The 25,219-nt window shown below is 35.1% G+C and overlaps 1 protein-coding gene across 1 annotated transcript in view; it reads right to left on the bottom strand.

Annotated features, from left to right (window-relative positions):
• Nucleotides 1-25,219, bottom strand: part of RIMS2 (regulating synaptic membrane exocytosis 2) — a 446,152-nt gene that overhangs the window by 171,250 nt on the left and 249,683 nt on the right. Inside the window, exons 13-16 of the mRNA XM_059865145.1 lie at nt 20,528-20,658; nt 17,618-17,789; nt 16,921-17,074; nt 2,114-2,182 (exon numbers count right to left, since the gene is read on the bottom strand). Coding sequence (XP_059721128.1) covers nt 2,114-2,182; nt 16,921-17,074; nt 17,618-17,789; nt 20,528-20,658 — 526 coding nt within the window. The remainder of the gene's footprint in view (nt 1-2,113; nt 2,183-16,920; nt 17,075-17,617; nt 17,790-20,527; nt 20,659-25,219) is intronic.

Raw genomic sequence — 25,219 nt, 5'->3', positions numbered from 1 at the left:
ATCCTGCTGATGTTCCAGCACCTGGTAAAAAAATCTGCAAAACTTGGTACCTATTTCCAGACAGTAAAAACTTTTCAATTTTCAAAATAATGCTATACTGGGCATTCTAGAAATATATCCATTAAATCCAGTTATTTCCTACCTTTATTTTTAAGCTCCTAAATTAGATTGATACATTTTTAATTTAACTGACCCACAGTAATATGAAAGCCCTTATTTTTGGGAGTACAGGCAATTTGAATGCCTTAGAGACTACTAACTACAGACAGAAAGCTCATCAAAGACTGAGAGTACAGTAAATAGGAACAAAGGGCTTCTGAGGATGGCTGCCTCTTTGGTTCCAGTACTTCACACCACTCTGGCTATCTATCCTTCCTGTGTTCTGACTGTAATAAAGCAAACAGGGAGAGGGAATATAAAAATGCTGTAAATTTTCCTTAATAGTTTTCTAATTAAGGTAATAATCTGAAAAATTAGCCTGTTACTGTTTGAAGATAAATGTTTTAAGGAACACAGAAACTTTAGTGGTTTTGCAGCCTAGTGTTCTTTCTTTTATCTGGTATAACTCCTGGAACCTTGGCACAAATATGACGTGCTCTATTTGTATCATAAAGTCTGTAAAATTTTATCAGTTTATAGAAAGGGCTTTTTCATAAAACTTACAAGCTGTCTATTATTAAAAAAAAAAATTATAAATTTATCTCCTTATCTTAGCAAGTGCAAGACCCATAGCATAAAATAGCAACATACCAGGGTCAAAATTAAGCACAGCCTATGAGCTAACCATGAAAAAGCTGGAAATAAAAGCATGACTATGTAGACAAAATAGAAATGCATCTGAGCTCAGACTGGTAACAGATTTTAAAACAGAACCAGGCCAACTCATATAATTAGATTGTTCACTAAATGTCTGGATTGATCAATACTTGGCTTCACACCATCTCGGAATATTAAGGATTGCCTACCTCAGCTCTTTTTATTCCCTCTTAATCCAAGGTGAGCTGTACTCCTCTCATTCCCCTGTCCTGTTTCCCCTTCCTTAGCCTCCAGCAGAGGTCCTGTAGCCCATGTGCTGATGGGTGCCTTTGACTGACCTGAGCGGATCACTCTCCCACAGCTGCTGTGGAGAGCAGACAGATTATACTGCTCAGCCTTTCCCAAACCCCACTGTCTAACACTGGAGCTGGACCTCACCCAAGAGAACCTGAAACTGTCTAGCACAGAAAGCTCTATGTGTTAAAAACCTCCCAACAGCAGCAGGGTAACAGAACATGCACTGAGAGGAAAACCCCACTCTGTGCTGATAGCAGCAGCCCTCAGTATTGGTTACAGGTGACACAGCTGCCTCCTTTGGACTGGATACTGGGAAAAATCTTCCTATAAGAGTTGTCCAGCAATGGAACAGGCTGCCCAGGGAAGGGATGGAGTGACCACTTCTGCAGGTATTTAACAGACGTGTGGCTGTGGGACTCAGGGCCAAGATTTAGTAGTGGACTTTGCAATTCTAGCAGTTGGACTTGATCCAACCTAAAAAATGTCCATGATTCTTAAATATATTCTCTGTTGTAGTCATCAAAAGTATATGGTTATGATTTTAGTGTTTTCAGCAATGATTATTTTCTATCTGGTATTATCTTTTCTCTTAGAAGGGGAGGCATACTCTTTGACAGGATAACTTTTTTCTCCAATGGGCTCCATTCCAATACTTAGTGAAACAGATTATCTGCTGTCTCCTGTCCTGCCTTAAAGGTTCATGTTTCAAACCTTTGGCAGTGCTATTATTCCATGATGAAATTTTACAGGATATATCAATATATGTCTGTCAAAAAAATTACCTGAACACTTCTGGACATTTATTAAAAACACTATCTTTATGCTATTTGTATTGTTATATAAAAGCAATAAGGACATTCACACACTGACTTTTTTTCCCCCATTAGTAATTTTTGAGATTAGAGATGCATGATGCATAATATCCATTTTGTGTCTCTTAGAAAAATATATACTTAAGTTTCACTTATTTTTCATCAGAAAAACATTGCAAAATTCATAACAAATTATAAATAAGAAACATTTCTACTGAACTTGGAGAAGTAAATTTAAACATTAGTACCTGAAACAACACCAATTCCATCATCACAGTCATAATCAGAGACTTCACTGTCACTGATTCTTTTGGATCCTGGAAAAAGAAAAGACATGTATCATCTTCCTTCCTGTAAGTTAAAACTATCCTCTGTCAATAATACATAAATTAATGTATGGATTTCATACTATACCATGAAGCATTAACATCAGCATATAAAGGTAATTACTTATAATTGTTGAATATATATGACTGCAGCAATTATTTCAGCTAAACCTTAAAAGTAATATAAAATGAAATGTTGAAATACATCTCCACAACATTGCTTTTATGAAATATTTTTATATAGTTTATATTAATTCCGTATACACAGATATTTGTATTCACTTGGTACAGAAACTGGCATCACACAGTTATATACAAGGCACCATCCCTCCCCAAAGTCTCTGAATAACAGAAAGATTATTAATAGGAATAATATTAAATGCATGCTGTACTTTCTTCAAGTTCTTAATAAGGATTATCAGGAGAAAAGGCAGCTTCACACATATAGTGTGCCATGAAACACAAGCAAACTTTTAAATGTATACCTGCCAAAATATTGAGAGCTGACTTGGCAAAAGCAGATTCCACTTCCACAATTAGAACCCAAAGGTAGGTCACACAGGAAAAGTAAAAATATCAGGTTTTGTTCAGCCTAAATTTACTTCAGTCTTCTGTGGCATTTTTAAACAGTATTTGATTGATGATATCAGGGTTAAACACTGGCATGTGATTCATAATTATTAATTTACTTCTTTAAAATGTGAAAAAAATCCCTATTTTTCAACAAGATTGTGTGTCTATTTTAAGTTTCTGACCCTCTAAAAATGGGTAATTAGAAGGCAGAAACTTTAATTGTCACCACACCTCCAATCACATGCAAGCTCTTTTTTTCCTGCCCCGGGACAACTTTTCTGAAAAATGTAGACACAAAAATATCAGTAAAAATACTTGGAGTTAACCTGAAGAAGCCCAGGACAAAGCAGTCTTAATGCTCTATCTGTATGACTGGCACAGAAGGATGTCTACCCTCCTTTCCAGCAAAAAATGGGGAGGACATGTACTTAGAGTGGTTTTGACAAAAATAGAGTTTTCAATTTAAAGGAACTTTAGAAATTATTTGAATTGTAAGAACTCCTGTCATTTCAGACTGTTGAACATCCTATTCACTAGAGGATAGTGGAAGGTCTTTCTTTAGCAGAAAAAGTGTGCTTACAAGATCTGAGACTTCTCCTAAGCCATCCTCTCTACAATAAGTAATCAACTTATTCTCCACAAATTCATATAATTTCATTTTTGGTCACAGTATTCTCTTGGCCTCTGTAATATTCTATGTCAGTAAATTCTGCAATTGGAGTATGCATTGTGTGAAATCAACTTCCCTATATTTTGTTTCTATTATATCATTTCAGACAATGCCCTCCAAGCTTTTGTATTCTGAGAAACATGAATCAGCATTCTGTGTTCTGCTATAGTTATCTCTCTAGTTTGCACTTTTTTTGAGCTGAAATATCATTCTTTGGTTCCTTTACACATGCAAACCTTTCCAAATTTCTGATTGTTCCTGATGCATTTGTTTGTACATTTTCTATTTTTTCTGTGCCTTTTATGAGAAGTCAGAAGTCACTGCAGCAATTAAGATGTGGGTGCATGAATTTGTAATCTGGACTGCAGACTATTTCTTTGAGGATAAAAATTTCTCAGTTTAAAACTTATTCAACTAAAAAATGGTGTGAGTGTGATATGTGCTAATTCTTAGAAAACAATTTAGCCGGCCAATACTTTATGCAATTTCCGTAAAGAAATTTTAATTGTCTTTATTTAATTACACTAGAGGTTGATGCTTTCCTCACAAATAGGAAATTAAAGTTAGCTCAGGGAAAGTCATGCAATTCTTATTTGGTAGCACAATTTATTACAAAATATTAGAAATAGCCATGCTACAATGGGTAGGGGACAAATATTTTTGAATTCAAGAAATAAAAAGTCTTTTTCTAAAACAAAAAATTACAAGTAAGTGATGACAATTAGCACTCAAAAAAAACCCCTAGAAGAAGAGGGCAGAAATGAAGGAAAAGGTTTTGACCTCCTCTGATTATTTTCTTAATTAGAGTATTACAAGGCCCAGTCTCTCTTTTTCCCCAAAGAAAGGATCCGTTCCACCTGTGATGCTGTCCCTGTTGCCATTTTCAGGAGAAGCTTCTAATGGTGTAGTGTTACACGTGCCAGTGAGCAAGATGGATTAGTCTCCATTCTTCTTAGCCACTTATTCAAATCCAGGTCCATTAAAAGAGGACAATATTTGTGGCCAAGCACTAAGCAAGAGAGCCCTACTAGCTGGCTGGGCTTTGGCTGGGACCTGAAAGGCAAAAGGTCCCAGAGGGAGTGCAAAGCAGTGGGATTCTGTCTTTTGGTAGCCTGGCACTGATCTTGCAGTGGGCTTGTGGCTGCTGTGCAGAGATGCCAATAATGTTACTCAGGCCCTGTCAGAGAGGGGATTGTGGAATGGGAGGATGAGGGCAATTGGGTTTGCTGATGCTCATCACGTGGCTGCTTGGAAAGGTTTTCATCATGAAAGATGTAAAAAGGCTGAATCAACTATGATTTGAATAGATGTCATTAACTCATCAACTAATTCATTCTTATGAATGAATCTAATTAATTACAACTGAGGTTGCTTTTTATTTATGTTTATATTTACAGCTAAGTACATCGGCTTTAACATATTTTTAGAATATCATATTCTGTATTCAGGAGGAGATATTTGCATCTTTGAGGATGAAAATAGTCAGCTGTTGTCACAGTGGGCTCTACACTTCCCAGCTGTGTAGCTAAAATTATATATTGTTGTAGTCACAGGATACATCTGGCAGAAAAGAGAGATTAAGCTTCAACAGAGCGCAGGTATAAAAGACAAGGTTCTCTCTCTCTCTCTGTCTTCTCAAGACACATCCACCTGTTCCAGAATCCCCTAATACCTCAGCTCCACATCATCTTCCAGGATCTAGAGATCCGAGCTTCAGGGAAGAGCCAGTGCAAGAAAAAGTGACTGGGCCAGGATTGAGACCTGCCCAAAAGATGGGAGTAGAAAAAGAATAAAAGTAGAGAAAGAAGAATAAAGAAAGGAAGTAAAGGAAGATTTCAGTGATTTCTTAAACTGTCTTTGCCACTGAAAAGAGGAGAGTCTCTTGTAACACCTGACATCCTTAAATATGAAAGCTTGAACTGCAAGATGAGATATGAAGCTTGTTTAGTTCAGATCACCCACTCTCTCTCCTCAAGCTGCTACAAGCCAGCTCTAACAACTAACAGACTTAAGCCAATTGAAAAAATAATCACGTTTAAGTAATATTTTTCATTTCCTCACAAATGTAAATTTAAATGATAGTAAAGAAGTCAGAAGAAATTTAAAGCTGAATTAATGACTTGGTTTTATCTTTGGCAATCAATTTTTTCAGGAAGGGGGAAGGAAAGCAATGCTATATCAATTAAATGTGTAATGTCAAGAACTACTGCCTGGAATGCATAATTTCTGCAGAGGATTCAGATTATACATATTTCAAACATCTTCCATTAATTTCAGAAATGGAACAAACTAGAAAGTGCACAGGTCAATATCTTTTATTAAAGCAAGTATTTGAAATGTCAGTATAATTGCTAGCAGATTAGTTTAATAGTTCTTGGAATTTTTGCAAGAGTGATCTCATCTGCTTTATATTAATTTTAGATGGTACTTTTCTTTTTAACCTATTGACAATGTAAATGTGAAGATTTAGGCATGTGTCCCGCTTTAGCCATGTCTTTTCAAAGTACTACTTCATTAAGTAATTTGGACCACTGATTACAAAAAAGAGAAAGAATAATTAATATCTTATCTGTGAAATGGGACACTGAAGCCTCTCAAAAATTATTGGAAATTAATATCATGAGAGAAACTGTTATTTAGTATTTAGTTAATATCATAAACTCTTTGACATATACATTATAAAATGTGGTCCAAAAATCAAGAGCAAGGAGTTTAAATCCATTCTTACATAAATTCAGAATTCAGTAAAAATCTTCTATTCCAGGATACTGTCTACAATAAATGAATGGATTGATGCCAGTGGCTTGCCTGTAGTTAACTTTTTCTTTGATGCCATTCCACTAGTATGTAGTTGATTTATAAAACATTATTGGAGGTATTATTCACCCTTTGTCTGATAACTGGGCAGAAATAGATGGTAAATACAGACTTTCAAATCCCTTCCACCCAGATTAACAATTATTACAGTTAGGGATGGAAGGCAAAATAGATCCCATGCTACTGTAACCCTCAAAAATGCCTTAATGCAGCATAGCCCCAGGGAAATCAAAATATTTTTTTTATATTCCATTTACCAAGTTTGGGTATCAATAAAAGTTTTCAGGGGAGAGTTTACACTGGGGATGATGGAAAACCTCCCCATCAGAACTTGTCAAAGTTCAGCATCCTTCTGCCCTTCCACACCTCCCTACTCCTTCCCTGCAGTGCTACTCAGGCTACCACCTCACCCAGCTCAACAGCTCTGTGAGAACATGTGCACAGCAGAACTGGAAGTTCACAGCACTTGCAGGGTTAGGGAAAAAACCTGCCACCTAAAAATCACTAGGAACATTATTTTCAATTTCAATTCAGCAAGCACGTTCTATTTAATTTTCTCCTATTTGCATTTTTACTTTCTATTACATGTAAAATGAATTTATAATACAGTAGTTTCTTAGTATAAAAACATTTCCATTTTTAATCTTCAGGGATGAAGTAATGTAAAGAAAAAAATGAGATGTTTCATTCCATTTCATTAATGAAAGAGGGTTTTTTTGTAAACTTTTCATGGGATGCAGTGTTGGTGGCCATGGAAAGCTTTAACAATTTCTAAAAAAAAAATCATGGGGACAATTGAAAAAATGTTTACAGAATATTCTTTGGTTTTCCCAAACCTGTCCATGTTTATAAAGCATTTGGACAATGTATTTAATAACATACTTTAGCTTTTGGTCAGCGCTGAATGGTTGGGCTCTTGACTAGATGATTGTGGTAGGTCCCTGCCAACTGGAATATTCTGTTTTATTTCACCAGAATCCCATTTCCATCCATAACATTCTCAATAATTGGAACTCTCCCAGATGAATGAAATTATATGCAAACAAAAACATTTTCTTACAAAGCAACCAAAATCTGTGGAGTGTTCCAAAAAATCTTCTGCCTTCCACATGACAACTGAAGTTGGCACACAGCTTTTCTTCACTCTCTTATTAATATACAGAGGAAATAAAACAAAATACCTTCTGTGCTTCATGTATCCCCACAGACATTTCTGATAGGCCTCAGGAGATGATTAACACAGGAGGTTCAAAGCTCTACTAAAGCGCATGTGACCAACCAACATAGTTATCAAAATGAACTAGCATAGGGGATAGAATGAGAAATGAATTAGTGTGAGTCAACCTAAATACAGAAGAAAGTGCCAAATTTATGGCTCAGGAATTCTGTGCTTTTCTTGTGGAGAAAGAAAAAAAAGAAAAGGAAAAAGAAAAAAAAGAAAAGGAAAAAGACCGCAGACCAGGCTCCCAATCCTGTCCCTTACAATGCAGGAAGTTTTTACAAGGTTTTGTGGACTCCCTGGGGCAACCAAGGGTAGTGAAGCATGCTTGCAGTTCCTTCCCTGGAGCTCACAGAAGGCCTTCACAACCGCTTAAAGTCACTTAGCATAGCCTGTATTTCTTCTGTGTTCAGAGCTGACATATAAGCATCCCCAAAAGAGTCTCATAACAACTGTTTTAAGAATTTGCTCTCTGATATTCATCCAGCCTGTGCCCAAGGGTCCTTAGTGTGAGCTAATTTCTCATGCAGTCCTGCTGTCTCCATGTCACTTTATCATCCTGCACATAATAGTGGGGTTTAGAGGCTTTCAACCAACCACATCTACACTAACAGAGGAGTTTAAATATCAAATTCTATCAAGTTCCTACAGGTCTTTGAAAATGGTTAGAATAGGATAGATGAGAAATATAAAAGAGAGAGATACAACTTCTGGATAGAAGAGAGAGATACAAATTGGAAGTCTTTAATCAAAAAGAAATTTAATCAAGCTAAAATTTGCACCTAATCTACATGTATGCAAGCCCACAGATGCCAAACCAAACTTGGTGTCTCCCCATTCAAAGATATTGTAAAACATGAGAAGAATGTGGGATTATTTCAGGAGAGAAAGGAGTAGAAAAAATATGGGAGATTGACATTAGATGTATTGGAAAATGGATTTTATTACTACTACTCTCAAGAAAGTTCTGCCCTAAGGGGGTTTTGTTTCTCCCCATCGTGGCATGGATCTATTTTCATAACAATGTGAGTTTCATTTTTTAAACATAACTAAAAGATAATTAGTTGAACCAATTCTCAAAGAGATTCCAATAATTAAAACTGCAAAAACTGTAAAAAGTCCCAAATGAAATGCACTACAAAATTTAAGTTGGTAAAAACTGTATGTTATTAATTTACTTATATTTAATTAAGGCAAATTCCTCAGATAGAGCTGGATTTGTAATGGGGATTTATACCAACAAGAAACTGTAAAAATATATACCAGTGTAAATACTGATTTTGCCAGTACTTCACTTACCCCATGTCTGTATTCTAAATATACTTACTCTAGTTCTCAAACAGCTGTAATATAATAGCATTCCTTTTAATCCAGTTTAAGCAAGATAGCATTTTCCTAGTATAGGTAATAAAGCTCACTACAGCTTTCCTACCATAGCTCTACCTAAAATGAAGGCAAGCAAAGCAAGTATGGTGTAACAATATTGCTCCAATTTCAATACTGAGACATTAAGAATAAAGAAAGCCAACAAAAGACCTATTACTGAAAAGCAGACAAGAAAAGCCAAAGAACTTTTATGCAATTTAGTATCTGCACAATAGGTAGCAAAAGCACACCAATAAAATATTAAATTAAATTTTGCACGTATATGGAAGCAATAAGCATTTCTGGCATGCTGAAAATTTACCTGAATTATATGAATATAAGCCTTTATCTGGAAAAAAAATATTGAAATGAAGTAGTGTCAGGGGAAAATACATGAAGTAACACATGTAACAGGGATGATTAGAACCTTAAACTTTTTTATAATTGCTGCCAGACATAGAAGAATTTGAGAATTTGATAGCATAGGCCACACCCCTTCAAAATTATAAAACTCAAGCAGCTAAGAGAAATTAAACCACAAAAATGCCAATCACTTCTGGATCAACAGCCTTAGAGATCTAGTTGAGCAATTTCAGTAATTTCCAATTTTGAAATGCAATTGCACATTTTACTATAAGTGTTTAACTTTATAAGGGGGAAATGTATATTCAGCTAGGCATACAATATGAGCTACTACCCCTAAAAATATTGCACACTTCTGTTGGCACTGCAGCTCTAGCAGAACTTTCCCAAGATGCAGTTTTGAGTCCACCTTTACAATTAACAGACTCTCTGATATGCCAGTCAATCTTCTCTCTTCTGCTATGTCTTGATGTGGTAAATTGTGGACATATATGAGAACCCTAATTATATACTGTTGTTACCACTGAATTTTAGAATCCTGATATGAGCTCAAAAATTAAATGCTTGCAATACCTGATTTATTATTTGCATTCCTTAACTCTGACTGGTTTATGTATTTTAGCTCTCCAAACAATCACACCAAGATTTCTAAACTGAACCAAAGAATAGGATGTGGACATCTGGACAATTCTGGAAACAGGAAATGTTTATTGCATTTGTAGATTTTGAAATATGACTTCCATAAGATGTCACAATACAAAGAAGGCAGGTAGCCAGAATAATAATTGATAATATCTTGTAATTAGCAAGATTTTATGAATATTTTTGTTCCTTGTCGTTGAAAATCTCACAGACATCATACTAAACAGAAGAGTGCCAGTCTGTAAGTAAATGATGCACCTCAGATGATATGACAGTGCTAGAGAAAATTTCAATTTCTTGCCAAATGGTGCTGTTAATGGATTCACTGGATGACTAAGTGCCTTCTGGCAAGTCACACTTTTTCTGACATCCAGGTACTAACTATTTTAATATGTGAATCATATTACTAAATCACCTACTACCTACAATTTCTAACTCTCTATATTTTCAACTTTGTGTTCTTGATAAATGTAATATATTTTTATGTCTCAGACCCAGAATTCCATTAGGCAATATAATTTCAAAGTGAATTATAGGGGTTTTTTCAGCATCACTTACAACCTTTTAGGTGTGATTTAATGTGTAACATCTCTAATATTTGTATTTCTTAATACTAATCTCTTCTGGTTATGAACTTCATTAAAAAATTGCAATTATTTGGCTACAAAAATATGAAAATGCAGTTTAGAGACTTAGCCTAGTTTACTCTGACAACATCAGGTGTTACTCGAACACCGAAGGTGGAAGTGTGCCTAGTGCCCAAAAAAAATCTATTAACAGAGTGTAGAAATGATTGATCTAGTTAAAAATATGGGCTTTCTGAATTAAGTGCTGGATAGATCTTCAAAAGCATAGAGCTTTTTGAAGAGCAGAAGAATATAAAATTAGTGAGATTATAATGGGATTGAGAAAGCAATGTTTGTTTCTATATGGTCACAGCACAGGAAAGAAGATGTCAGAATAGCATTAAAACTATCTGAAAACCTCATTACACAACAGAAGAGTAGTTTAATAACATGATTTTATCAAGTATCAGAGAAATACAGTAATTCTCTTAAACTGCTTCAAGACAGGTTTTTAAATATTTTTGTAGTTTAATTACAATTTAGTAAATTAATATCTTAAATGAGTTTCTTTTATTAGAAAAAGAAAAATATTTGATAGTTTAAGGCCTTTTTAGACATCCCTGTATCATGTTAAATACCTTTTAATTAAAGTATTTAAGAAACCATAGATGTACAATAAAATATAATAAAATATAATAAATAAATAATAGATGTACAATAAATACAATCCTGGTATATATAATCTGTGAACAAAATACCAATGGATGCAAACAAAGATAACATGCCCAAGGCCTATGCTCCATTTAAAGAAAGAGAAAAACTAAGGAAGAAGCATGAAGGAGAAAATTAATTGTCATTTTGGCTCTCTAGGGTGAAATTCATATAACAAATTAACCATGGCCTGTGCCACTGACCATAAAATGCTCCATATTATAATTTGGAAAAAAGTCTCTGATGTGTGTGTCCATGAAGTACAATTCACTTACCTACAAGTGAACAGCATTATTATCATCTCCTCAAGTCAGGTTCAGTGACATTCATTGAAATTATCGTGCTGACTGCCCAAACTCACAACAAACTAACAGGAAATTGCTGAGACAGCAAGATCCTGATTCTGCTGTGAAAGGAGCCTCTACAGAGCTCCAAGGAAGTGAATAATTTTCAGTGGAAGAAGACTGGCCAACATTTCACAGGGGCTCGTATTTCTCAGATTTAGGTTTCAGATACATTTGTAATTAATTATTGTTAAACTTTCATGATTTTGGTACTACAAAATGTATGTCATGATGTTCTATAATATAGACTTGATAGTTTTACCATTTAAATAATGGAAGAGAGGGATTAAATTAGCAGTTATGACATTCCTCCTTGATCAGATGGTAGAGCCACAGAACATTCAAAAACTAAAAATTGCCAGCACTCAGCAATGACAAGTCCATCTAAAAATGTTTTTTCAAAAATTAATAAGCAATGGGATTATTTATTTTTTAATTCAGTCTATTAGTTTGATTTTTTCTAGTCAGATTTAATAATTTTTATCATGTTAAGGTCTAAGCATTACTGCAGAAAATACAGTCTGATGGAAAAATATACAAAGTAAAAAACTGAAAAGATGACAAAATTTTTCATGCTACTCAAAACACTTTGTTTACACATTATAGGTTTTCTTTATTTAAAAAAAAAGAATACTATTAGAAAAAAAATCAAATTTATAGATAGCTTCTTGCACACTATATGCAGATTTTTTAGAACATAACTATATTCAAATTTTGTCCAGAGTTTAAATTCTCATTACCGTAATTTTTCTCCCTCCAGATTTTTATGGGCCTCCAGATTTTTTATGGGAAAATCATGAAATTCAGTGAATGGAGTCACTGATGAATTTCATTCTAAAAGTAATGAAATTCTCTTTACAAGAAAACTACTCCAAAGTCTGTTTATTTACATTCATTTTCATTTTGATTGATTTTTTCTGGTCTTCAGATCTTGGGGAAAAAAAAAATTTTGGACTTCTATATGTTGATTTTCAAACACTGCAATTTCTAAAATCTTTGAGATCTTGTTCATAGCAGAGTTTATCTCTCATAGATTTTTTAATTTTTCCCTTACTGAGGATGCTCAAAATATAAATTTTTTTTATTTTTCAAACCATATTATGAATTCTCATGGTATTCAAAAACTGTAGAGACCTGCTGCTGTACAGACCTGTGATGCAGCAAGAGACCTGAAAATGTCTGGCTTTATTTCTATATCCACATTTCTTCTCATTTGCACACTTAGCTGTTACCTACACTGCACATTGCACTCTCTCTGTGGGCTGCAGATCAGTAATTCAGACAGCTTTGTTTTAAAGCTGCAGAATCTGACTTAGAAAACAAGTGTCAGTCACTTTTCAATCCTAAGTATTTAGGGAAGTCTTAAAATACTTGGAGTAAAACAAAAGCTGCTTCTGAAACAAATTCAGCATCAATATAAAACTAAAATACTGTTATTCTTCAAAACATAAAATAAGCCCATATTCTTTCTCAATTCAACAATATCAGCTCACTCTGCACAAATGCTCACATTACATGGCTGTAACTGTAAAAGATGGAATAAGAGTGCATCATATCCAATTTGATTTATATCTCTATAGTCTGGGCTCATGGAGAGGAACTAATTTTAGATACACAATCCCATGGTATAAACCTTGTTTGATTTCTGTATCATTTCTCAACAAACAGAAATGCTAACAATAACTTGCACATCCTAATAACCATGGACACAGCACCCAAAGCACATTCAATTTTGTATGTATTCTCCAATAAGATTCTTAGCTAATGTGAGATGGAAAAATAGCCTACCAAAAATGGGAATTCCTAAATATTCTCTAAAATTATTTTTAATTTTCTGGTCACAATCTTTTTCAGAGGCAATATAAAAAAGAACTTCAGTTTGGCTGTAATTCTAATTAAGGTTGTATGTAATTCTGGGTGTATGGCTGATTTTATGGTAAGTGTTAGAAAAAAATGCATTTTAAAAACTCACTTTGAAAGCTGAGCACAATAGACCTACTCATTACCCCACATTTCTCCTAAGAAAAAGCTTAAAATATACTCTTTGGATCAGGTTATGAAAATCTCAAATATATAGCTGAAAGAGCTAGTAAGTCATAATCCTATGTTTTATATTAGTTCCAGTTTCTAAATAGATGCCTGTCAAAAAACACAAAGGAGAAAGTATGGGAATGATTGGTTATCACTAGGAAGTTAATGGAATGTATGGATCAGAGGACTGGGAAAGAGAAGGTGGACAGCTGACTTAGATCAGTCTGTACCACAACACACTGCCCACTCAAAGATATTGAGAGATAAATATATGTAGAAACTAAGCCACTGTCACTGAAAGCTGGCTCCTAAAAAACCAGCATATGGGGCTCTGTGGGAAGCTTGCACTTTGCTACTGGCAATCTGTAAATACAACTTCACTCTTCAGGGCTGACAGTCTGCTCTTCTTCAGGAACACTGCAATCCAGTGATATTAAAAAGAGAATAGAAGTGGTAAGTGTGGGTGGTTCTTTTAAACTACCTATAGAGAGTAACACTTCAGTATTGTCTTCAAATAAATATGTTTATCCCAACTCGACAATCATAAACATAAGAAAGCTTAGATGTGTAATGTGTATTTATACAAATAAAAAACAACCTTGCAATTCAAAATATCTCTCCTGTCATTTCCCACACTAACAATTTTTGGGGGTATTCAATAAATTCTTTCGTCCCTATTTCTATACATAGAGGCAATGCAGAAAAGAACAAAAGGTAGGAGGACTGAACTGCTGAGATTTTGCACCCCCAAAACATTGAAATCAGCCTGCTTAATAGCAGCCCAGAAGATGTTCTAAGAAGTGCTTTGAAAAGTATTCTCAAACATGCTAGACATGCCTTGTTCTAGAGATTTTTTTCACGTTGTCATAATGTGCTGCTGGATAACATCTTCTGTTTCATCATACACAAGAATGTTATTGAAAGATACAAAAACATCTTCAGACACAAGAAACTAATATATTGACTTCATACTCTTTTGACACCGAAAAAAAAGGTAAAAATCCTAGACTTCTATATAGTATAAATATTTTACTTAGTGAAGGCAAACAGTGTAAAGAGGTGCTGTCTGCCCTTCACCAGTCCCTGGTGATGACATTTAGATTGGGAAGAGCATTTTTGGAGCCCATCTGGTGCAGTGCCTCTTTCAGGTCTGGCCTGGCCAACTTACACTGCACTGTTTACAGCCTTGTTCAGTTGAGTACTGGACCTCTCAGTAGGATACTGCACGACCTTTTTGGACACCAAGTACTTTTATTTTCATTTCAGAGGTGTGACAGCAATAAAAGAAAAATCTATTTTCCCATTGCTAAATGGATTCTGCTGCTATAGCTGAGCTCTGATGCTAGATTTCCAGTTGTATACTTTTTCAGACCCAGAAAGCAAGGATTTTAATTCCAGGATACCTTGTTCTGTACATTTAAAACTATCTGTTTAAACTGAAAATTATCTATGATACACAAGGATTCAAGACATGAATATATTCCTAGATAAAATCCACTAGAGAAAATCCTTTTTTATCAGGTCCCTATCTCTGTACAAAAGAAAATAGCATAATTTAGTGTAGGAACAAGTGAATTCTCCAGCAATAATAGTGAACATCTGAAATTGCTTATTTTATTGAAGTTTTTAGAACCAGAGGCTGAAAAACTAGTGCTCTGGGAACAGTCAGGCTAAACCATCTTCATTAAAAAGTAGGACTTCTAAACCAAATCTTAGTATTTCACCAAAACAGAAGTTTTTCTAACTCCTTTCCTCTATATTTACAGACAAGCATGTATTGTTCGTGCTTGAACAAAATTGTTCAGTACAGCACATTATGAGTATTCCCATTTATTAGTTATTTTTTCATTACTACATTGTGGTATTACTATATTAAAAAAAACCTAAATGTCTTTCACATTTTGAGTCAATATCATCCAACAGATATTTACTCAACCATCACTAAAATTTGTTAAAAAACAAATCATAAATTCATTCTTAATGACAGTTATTTATTGCACAAAAGGAAATTCTAATAGACAAACAGCATTTGTTTGCAGGACTGAATATTTCCTGAAAACCAGAATTTCACTAACTTTACGTACAAAGAGTCCAACTGGTTTGTAAAAATAGTTGTAATAGATGGAAACTTCTTAAAATATGTTAAAAGATGGCATAGACCATATAAGTATAATTTAAAAAGTTAAATAACAGTCGTGGCAAATGAGAAGACTGAAGAGGACTGAATTGCAATAGAACTCCTTACTTTTAACTATCCCTTCTTTCATCCTTTTGGGGACAAGAATAATCTTACAATTTCAAGGCTATGCAATGTAAGTCTCTGACAGTGTGTCTATCTCACAATATTATGATATGGAGCATTTTAATCCTTCTCACCATCAAGTGCACAGAAGCAAAACAGAACTGCTTTAAATACTTGTATACAATGAGTTATGTAATAAAGACTCTACATAGCACATATGAAATATCCAAGCTTGTTTTCATGACTAAACACATAAATTTCTGTGAGTTTGTGTGAAACAGGCACACAATTCACATACAATGACTCAAAGAAACTCCAAGTAAATCTTAAAAATTGGTTTGGGTTGTTGTTGTGTTGCTAGGGGTTTTGTTGTTTGTTTTGGGGTTTTGGTTTTGTTTTGTTGGGTTTTTGTGGTGATGGTGATCTTTTGGGTTCTGGGAGTTTTATTAATTTGGTTGGTTCATTTGGTTCGTTGGGTTTTTTGAAATAACTGCCAACTGGTATTTATAAAGTTTATTCAGTGAAGAAGAGCTTTGGCAGTATTGAACAGCTAAACTCGTGAAACCATGAAGGACTGAAGAAGCAGATTTTTCCCCTTTACCATCTTATTCTTATGTATCTATTTTTATTACCATATTTTATATACTCTAGTTTCAAAATATCTACTGATAACTACTGTGGACCAAGTATAACAAACTCTACAAAGCAGAATTTTTAAAGAAATTCCATTTGTGAATCTAAGCACATAAAATAATATCAAAGCAAGGCAACAGGCCATGGTATTAATTTATCTACATGTGATGTTATATACAGGTTACTTTAAGAAGTATGAGTTAAAGAGAGAGGTCCTGCAAATCTACTTTTGCTTAAACAACAAAATTATGAACATATTACAAAAGAAAGAGCTTCATGGTAAAAAGGAGCACATTGCAAAAACCAAGATAATTTACTCAAGCTGAGGATATGAACTGAGTTGTCTTATAAGAAAAAAATGGTGCAATGCACAGTGGTTGATACCATTTGTAGCACGTCAGACTCTCATCAGTAACCACAATGATCTAATTCATAACAGCTACAAATTAACATAAAATTTCTGTCAGCTTTCCATTTGCAATAATTTAATAGATTTTATTGTGCATTAATTCAAATGAACTATACACAGTGTGAGAAACTAAAAATGACCTACTTTGTAACCTCCGTGTGGGACTCTCGCCGTGGAGCTGTCTGCGTGGCAAATATGGTGAGGGATGGGGAAGTGGCAATGAAGAGACATCATGTGTTTGAAGTTTGTACCAGTGGGGTTCATCATCTAGCAACGCTGTCTCTAACTCAATAAGAATCTAAAAAAGAAAGAATGGTTAAAAGTAGGAAAGCATTGCGTGGCAGAATATTTTAAAATAGATATAAATTTTATTCTGTTATTCTTTTACTGCAAAGGACTTTGTCTGAAGTTATATAAAAACCTTGCTTTAATATGGAATAATCTTGTGTGCCTTTTAGGAAACTAAATACACCAAAAAAATCATTCACAAAACCCTTATTACCTTATGAGAGCCTTTACAGCTTTCAAATAAGTAAACGAGCAACATTCCAAAGTTTAAGTAAAATATGACTATGGATAATATGGATTTTAATAAACAATTAGAAAGTCAGAAACCACATTCATGCTGTTACTGAAACATAAAAAAACACAGAAAGAATCTCATATCAGGATTATGTGATATGTGTGAGATCACTGTTCATTTACTACTAAATGAAAGAAAAAAAAAAACAATAAAACCAGCTTTGCTTTGCACAGTTAGTAATTTTTTTGAAGATATGTATCTATACATGAGTATGAGAGAGCAACTGTATTTCTATAGCAACTACCAATACTTGTATACCTCTCCTAAAAATTCACTTTCTTCCTCTCGAACTCGTGCTTGGTCCCAAAGAGTGATTTCTAACATTCGTTCTCTAAACTCTCTCCGATGAACTGGAGAATAAATAAATGTCTGATTCCACTTAGGTTCCAATGTTTTCTTTACTGTTTTTGTTCTTCTTTTATTTTTATCACTGAAAAAAACAGTTAAATATTAAATATGTTCAAAACACCATTAAACTGCATTAAGTATATAATGGAAAATAGGAAATCTTAAATCAGCAGTTCAGTTTGTAGGATCAGGTACTATAATCTACATCACGAGTTTTCCTTTATTATAATGATCTGTGTATATACTGAGTATAATTCATGAGCTTATATTAAAAAATCAGGTTAGGTGATTTCACGTTTATGTGCCAATTTCAATTTTAAGCTGTTTCCCCCAAACCACAAATGGTTTAATATGATTTTGTGTGTATTCTCTTTTATTTTGGAAACTACATTTTATAAAGTAAAATGTACTTCCATAAATGGGATTTCCACACGGCACAGTCTGACAGTAGAACATCTCTACAGACAACATTGGGCACAGCAAACACCTGCATTTCAAAAAAATGAGCCAGCTGGTTCACTCAAGTTCCAGTCCTGCAGTGGCTCCCTCCAACTGCAGAGCAGAAAGGAGCAGCTGACCCACAGGAAAGAATGATCAGGGAGCTGGGGGCAGTGCAGGGTTTTCTTGCTAAGGGCTCCTCATCCACCTGGGAAAGCAGAAGTCCCAAAAACGAGTTACATGTTCTTTTCCAGCAATACTGGAACAAACAGCGTTCCCAAAACGGCTTCCCAAATCCTTTGGTCCCTCCAGTCAATCACCCTGTAGGCTGAAGATGGATCTCTACTGTGAGGTGGGGTCTCCAGGCAAGGCTACCCTGGCAGCCTCGGCTCTGGCTCCAGGGTGTTGTTGAAAGCAATGTTTTTGCAGAATATTTCTGCTTGAAAGAATTAATATTTTCTGATCGAAACAATTTTCACTGGAAAACACCCACACTGCTCCTACTGAGAACACTGACAAGAGTCCTCATAACAATGCTTATTTTAAACCTGCTGATTGCTGCATAATGCAGCTGCCATCCTAATTTATAAGGATTTTTTAATAGGAAATGCAGATGCAGTCCATTCTTTAATACTTGCAATTGTAATAAAGTCATTGTATTTCTGAACTGTTACTTGGAAGTTGGATCAAAAAATTACCTAAGTAATATTATTTTTAGACACACTGTAAAAAAAACCCGTAAATTATTTCTAGCATAATAAAGGTTTGTTTACCCTTGTGAACTAAGTTACATTGTACAACATTTTTCAATTAAATTTCTTAATTCAAAGAGAATTCAGCATCTTCATCTAATTAAATGCTTGACTTACTTAAGCGCATTTTACCTCCAGCATGTTTCTTTCTACTACACAAGAAATATACGGTTGCTTACTTAGCTTTTAAATCTAAGGAAAGAAAAATTAATTTCCACATCAAAAAAAACCCCACAATTCTATAAGACAAATTGCTGATCATAAACACATAAAACAACTAAAGAAAAGTTCTGAATACTTCTCATAAATGGGAAAAAAATTATAGCTCAATAAAATTTAATGCCAATATATTTTTAGTATTCACAATTTACATTGTAAAACATTGTGAACACACTTTTGTTAGGCTGCTAATTACTCATTAGTATTGAAAAAGCAGATAAGATAATTGAAGCAGACCTGACTCTCAGTTTAGCCCAGCTTCAACAGCTACAAACACACTAAAGGAGTTTGAATAAACTAGGGATCTAAACCAACTGTTCAAATACTGGTGAGCCTGAGAAAATCTATCCAAAACCTTTTAATCATCAACGACACAGCAACTTAGGTAGTCACTGAAAATTCACTTGTCAACATATGGAATACAATGAAAGTGGAAAAGCAACTTGGAAAAATCTTCCAAAATACTAAACAGCTTTAATTCCTGCTGATGTCAATGGTAATGGAGATAGGGAGCATCTTCCCAGTTTAGATTTTTGGAAAAGCAAAGGAAGTAAAAATACAAGTTACATTCTGTTCTACAGATTCAGCAATCCACTATTATTAAAATCCATCTATTCTTTTGAGTGACATTAAAGCTTTGAATTATTTGGTTGGTACATTATAAAATAAAGGTAAACATGTTCCCCGACTGACACAATCTGAGGAAACATCAATTTAAAAAATAAACTGGAAAACACACTATCTCTTCTGCTGTTCTTCCCAACACCTAAATCGAAACACAGAAAATCATGGACTAAGAAGTGAAGGAGCTTTTCAGGAATAGGGGTCCTACCACAGTTAAATTTTTCCTAAGTGCATAAATGATACCATCCAGATTAACATGAGTCCTGTGCTCTAGGGAAAGTTTTCAAAGAGCAAATGGGAACTCTCAGCTGAGTCCCCTTCAGCCTTAACTCACTTATACTGTGAACAAAAATGTCTGGGTTTCAGATGCCAAACCTGTTACTGCTTTATTGTATAAAGGTGGGGCAAACCAAACTGCTGGACTCATCAGTCCAGAAATTTATGAACCTGACCGTGTAGAATCTTCTTTGCTCTAGAGAAGAATAACTGGCATAGGAAATAAAGGCATTATAATACACTAATAACATTCTTTGCAAATAACAGATCCCCATGCAAAGACATATGTTTACTTTTCCTTTCATTTTCTATTCAGTATTTTATCATATAACCAGGGAAAGGAAGTTTGTGCTTAGTGTTCAAAGACACTTTGCTGTTACATACCCTGTTCAACAAAAGACCTCAGCACTTTAAGCCTTTTTCCACGTAAGTATGGCTGATAAACTCAGCTGTGCATGTCACCTGAGTATCAGACTAATTCAAATATTCCTTGTCTTTTTATTCACCCTACCTTCTGTCTGGAAGAAAGTAAATTTTTACGTAAGGATTCCTTGGCCTCCCATCTTCCCTTGAAGGAAGATCCTTTGCTCCCAGTATGGTCACTATTAACTGATGACCAACCTTGTCATACCACAGTTTTATCTGTAGGAAGAAAATATTAATTAGTGAACTCATTTCTACAATGAAGTTGTATATAAATCCTTAAAAATAATGTTGCTAATGAGCTTCTATTTATATTGGTTACTTAAACAGAAAATATTATATTCTACTTTTCATTTATAACAAATAATAAAAATAGGTTAATATTGTAATAGCTTCAGTATATACCAGGAGTTACTCTTTTTTTAAAACCCCATACTATAAGTACCTTATTTCACACTAATTATTTTTCACATGGTGCTCTGGTTAGGATTATTCTCCCTTGTATTGTATTACTTGCATTACTAATGCATGGTGTTCATACATATACATCTCTGAGGAGTTTATGCACAATGAATTAATAATTTTTCGTCTGCTGTTGTGCTAAAGAGACTATGGGATAAACCCATAAATATTTCATATCGCTTAATATTTTTCAACATATATACACTTATTCTGAAATCATAAAAGTCCTCCATAAATACTGAGAGGAAGGCTCAGTAATCCAACCTTCTCCATAGTCCAACTCAGTAACAAGGTAAAAACCACTATTATTCATTTGTAGAAATTGGTATTAACCAGTCTAAGGCTTGATTTGCTATCCTTTTTTACTACAGTCATTACAAGCTGCTATTAAGCTATTTCAGTTGGAATTCTATGACTGCAAGAACATCAGCCAAGAAAGGGATACAACTACTCCAGAGCAGTCACTGGAGAAGGGGGAAATGGTGCAGTTAGGGCAAAACAAAGCCTTCCAAATGGCCAGGGAGGCACTGCATGGTGGTAGCAGTGCAGTGTCACTAGCTACAGCTCACTGAGGAGCCTCTCTTCATGAGGACTATGCCCGAGACAGGACAAACCAGGACGTTTAAAGAAAACAGTGACCCTGCCTGAACTTAGGGGAATCAGAGAGGATAATGCCCAGCTGCACACCTAACCAGGCAATGCACCTTTAGGCATGAATATACCCTAGCTAAGGTAAACATAAAGAGAGGAAGGTGCACTTTCTGTGGAAACATCTCACTTAATTTCAGAGACAGGGTTTTCTTCTGCTATCATAGCTCCTCATCATCAACATTTCAGTCTCCTAAAGAAAGGTCTTGATATAATTCTCAAGACTTTTAACCCATAAAGAAGAGGCTGATTTAGCTCTCTGCCATTCCTAATACTTCACTAAGTGAGATTATACTAAGACACGCCAACTCAATTATTGGTGGCAGTGTACTTCTTCTTTCTCTGCTTCAGATCTTACAATTCCTGTAGCCACTAACCATTTGAATGGATATTAAAAATAGGATATTTGTCCTCCATTACCCTGTCATTGGCCCTACTACAGACTTTAAATGTTTCTGGTACTAATAGTTAAAGGGCCCTGTGGCTACTCATCTCAGTGTGAATTTTAGATGTTGTTCCTACATTCTTCCAAGCCAGGGGCTTTGACAGAATTTTTTCTACACTGAGAATTATCTGGACTTCTAGCTATCTCCATCCAGCTACAGATCAAAAGCACAAAGCTTTGTACCAACAGTACACCTTTAATGACCTCTGTCAGCTTAAATGTTCTTTGACATTAAATGTATCCACCTGCAGGTTTCCTTGGAAGTCCTGAAGCAAAAGACAGACTTGGCTAGTCCCACATCTCAAGGGGAATAGCAATGAAGACAATCTTCTTCATTTGCTTTTTGTGGAAAATTATGCTTGCTTAAGGAGAATAAAATATATTTGTGATAGAGATACTATCACAAACTGCAACTGATGAACGTGCAATCATCTAGATATAGGCACCAAAAATACAACCAGAATTAGGTGTTCATATGCAAGCTAAATGTATTTGTTTCAGACTGAATTTTTACATGAAAACTTCAGTCAAAATATTTAGAGAATTACTTAAGCAGAAACTGAAATCATCTGATACCACTTCATTGAGATGCTTTAACACCTGTAGTTTGGAACGAGAGCTCAAAATTTGCATTGACTTTTACCTTCTACTTTTCCCTTGATGTTCTGAAAAAAAAAAAATTGGAAAAACTTGAACTTAATGGGCATATTTTCCCTGTAATGCTCTTTAATTTGCCTTGTTACAGGAAAAGCCAGGAGTCAGAATTAAGACCAGAAAGCTCTCTCTCTCCTGTGTTCACACTGCTAGCACTCCAATACACAGCACGGGCACTTGTAACCCAAGCAGTCATTTGTCTAGGATGCAAGGAGAAGAAGGGAAGAAACTGTGAGAGAATGGTCAAAGAAGCCCATAGAGGGGAGAATGGGATTGCATTTTTATGGGATTAGAAGAAGGAAGAAGGGACAAATAAAAAGCTGTTTTATAATTACAGTGAAAGTAAAATAGGATACTTTTTGGTGAAACATGGGAAGAATGGAACCACTAATGTCAGGGACCAGAGATTACCAGAAGGGAAAAAATAGAATGAATGAGAGAAGTGCTATGAGGTGACAAAATAACCAGCCATGCTAACTGGCACAAAATATCTTGAAAGAGAAACTGGGATGAACAAAAATCTAGCAAGATTTTTTACACACACACACACACACTCACACACACACACACACACTCACACTTTTATAAGTTTAGAACATCTAAGAAACGTCAATAAAGCAATCCTGATCTAACTGAAGGGAAGGGAAAGCTAAACTAACAACACATAAAATATGCTATATAAAATATCATGTTGGCTGATGCTAATGTGGAGACTAAAACCTGAACAAAATCTTCTTGAATGGGATCTTTTCTGTCTAGATAACTTAGGATGCAGGCAATACACCTTTAGAAAGTGGTGCAACCTGAATACTTTCCCACTTTGCACTAAAGTCCTGGAGACCAATTAGCCACACACATGCTCATATACTTTCCATCCCTGGGCTCCTTCAGCAGCCAGACATGCACCTAATGCTTTATTAAGCTTCTGCTGTGACCTGCAGTTAGGCAAACAGGCATCTAAATTCAGTGCATCCTGATACTGAGATGCACCGAGATGGTCTGTTATTCACAGAGGGGTGCATCTGCTGCAGACAGGCTGCCAGGTAGGAATAGCTGCCACAGAATGCAGGAAAGAGGGAGGAACTCTTCTGCACTCAGAGGGTTGAAGGGAACAGAGATGTGGGTCTGACCCCAGTTTGACTCTTTCTGGTTTTTAACCAGCAGTGGTCTAATACAAGAGCAATTCTCATGTAGGGTACCTGGTCTGGAACCTGCTATGCTAAACTGAAGAATGCTTTGATAACACCACACACTCCTATTTCCAGCCAAAGTGTATCTCAGCTTCAGGTGAGACTTTGTACTCCAGAGAAGAATGTGATGTGGAATAACTTGATGATAAAGGCACTATTTTGCTACACAGTTTTAACCTCTTCAGTCTAAACAGTATTTAAACAGCATATGTCCTATTCCTAGAAAAAGCATCCTACACAAACAGTATATCAAAGCTGTCTGCTGGTGGTGCATTCTGAGAAGTGAGGATGCAGATTTCCAGTACATCTAGCTAGCATTCCTGGTTCACAGAATCACAGAATAATGGGTGAGATTGGTCCCCTGTAGCCTCAGTAGAAGCGCCTCCCCTGGAGAATCAACTCACCCTCTGGAGCTGCCTTAGTTTCAAATAGAGTTAATGGGCTTAGGTGTCTTTTATTTGGGTTAATCACCCACTGCAGGTATTGAGGTACTTGGATCTTTCCTTCAACTGTACAAGTGAAAGCTCTTCCTCAAGGCACCTCAAATGTATTTAAAGTTAGTATGTTATATAAATTAAGGATATAAATTCAGCTCACTAGATTTTATCTTTTTCTATTAGATCTGATCTTCACTAAAAATTTTAAAGCACTGACTGAGGTCAGAGTTTAGAAAAGAAGTAATTATGTATAAGAACCCCTACTCTTATTTCCCCTGATAAGGGAATCAGTTAAGAAGTTCTAGATAACATTTTTGTTGCACTTCCTATACTCCTGTCTCATGAATGTTTGACTGTTTGCTCAATGGTGCAATTCTAATGTATTTTGATACACAGGACATACAGGCAAAACATATCTTCAGGCATAATTTAGATTTAGAAACAAAGAATATCTGAAATTTTAAATCCTATGCTACAGTTAGGTCTTTATTATATAAGGGTTACTTCATGAATCTCATGAAAAGAGATAAAACTTGTGCCACTGGGAGAGACCATCTGCCCTACAGCTGATTTTTACCACCACAACCTACTCAAACATCACTGGCTTTTAGAGACAGCTGGCCAGGCTTTTTTATTTTTTTTCTTGTTGCTCATTATAATTTTTCATGTAACCAATATAGATTTTTATTATGCTTATTATTATTTTTAAATTATATACTACTTTTCTTTCTCACAATATTCTGAAACCAAAGATATACCAGTGGAATCTGTTGTTTGAAAAAAAAAAGTCTCAGATTATTTTTAAAAATACTTGCAGTAATCTTTTTATTGGACTTAAGCTTATGTAGATGCTGAAACTGCCCTGAGGTGGTGATGTCTTTAGCATAGCTGAGGCCAGTTTTGAATGTTGTTAAATACACCTCTAAAAAATCCTGAGCACTGAG

This window comes from Haemorhous mexicanus, chromosome 1 (genome assembly GCF_027477595.1).
Source record: "Haemorhous mexicanus isolate bHaeMex1 chromosome 1, bHaeMex1.pri, whole genome shotgun sequence".
Taxonomy (NCBI): domain Eukaryota; kingdom Metazoa; phylum Chordata; class Aves; order Passeriformes; family Fringillidae; genus Haemorhous; species Haemorhous mexicanus.
This window is presented reverse-complemented; position numbering and strand designations above follow the sequence as displayed.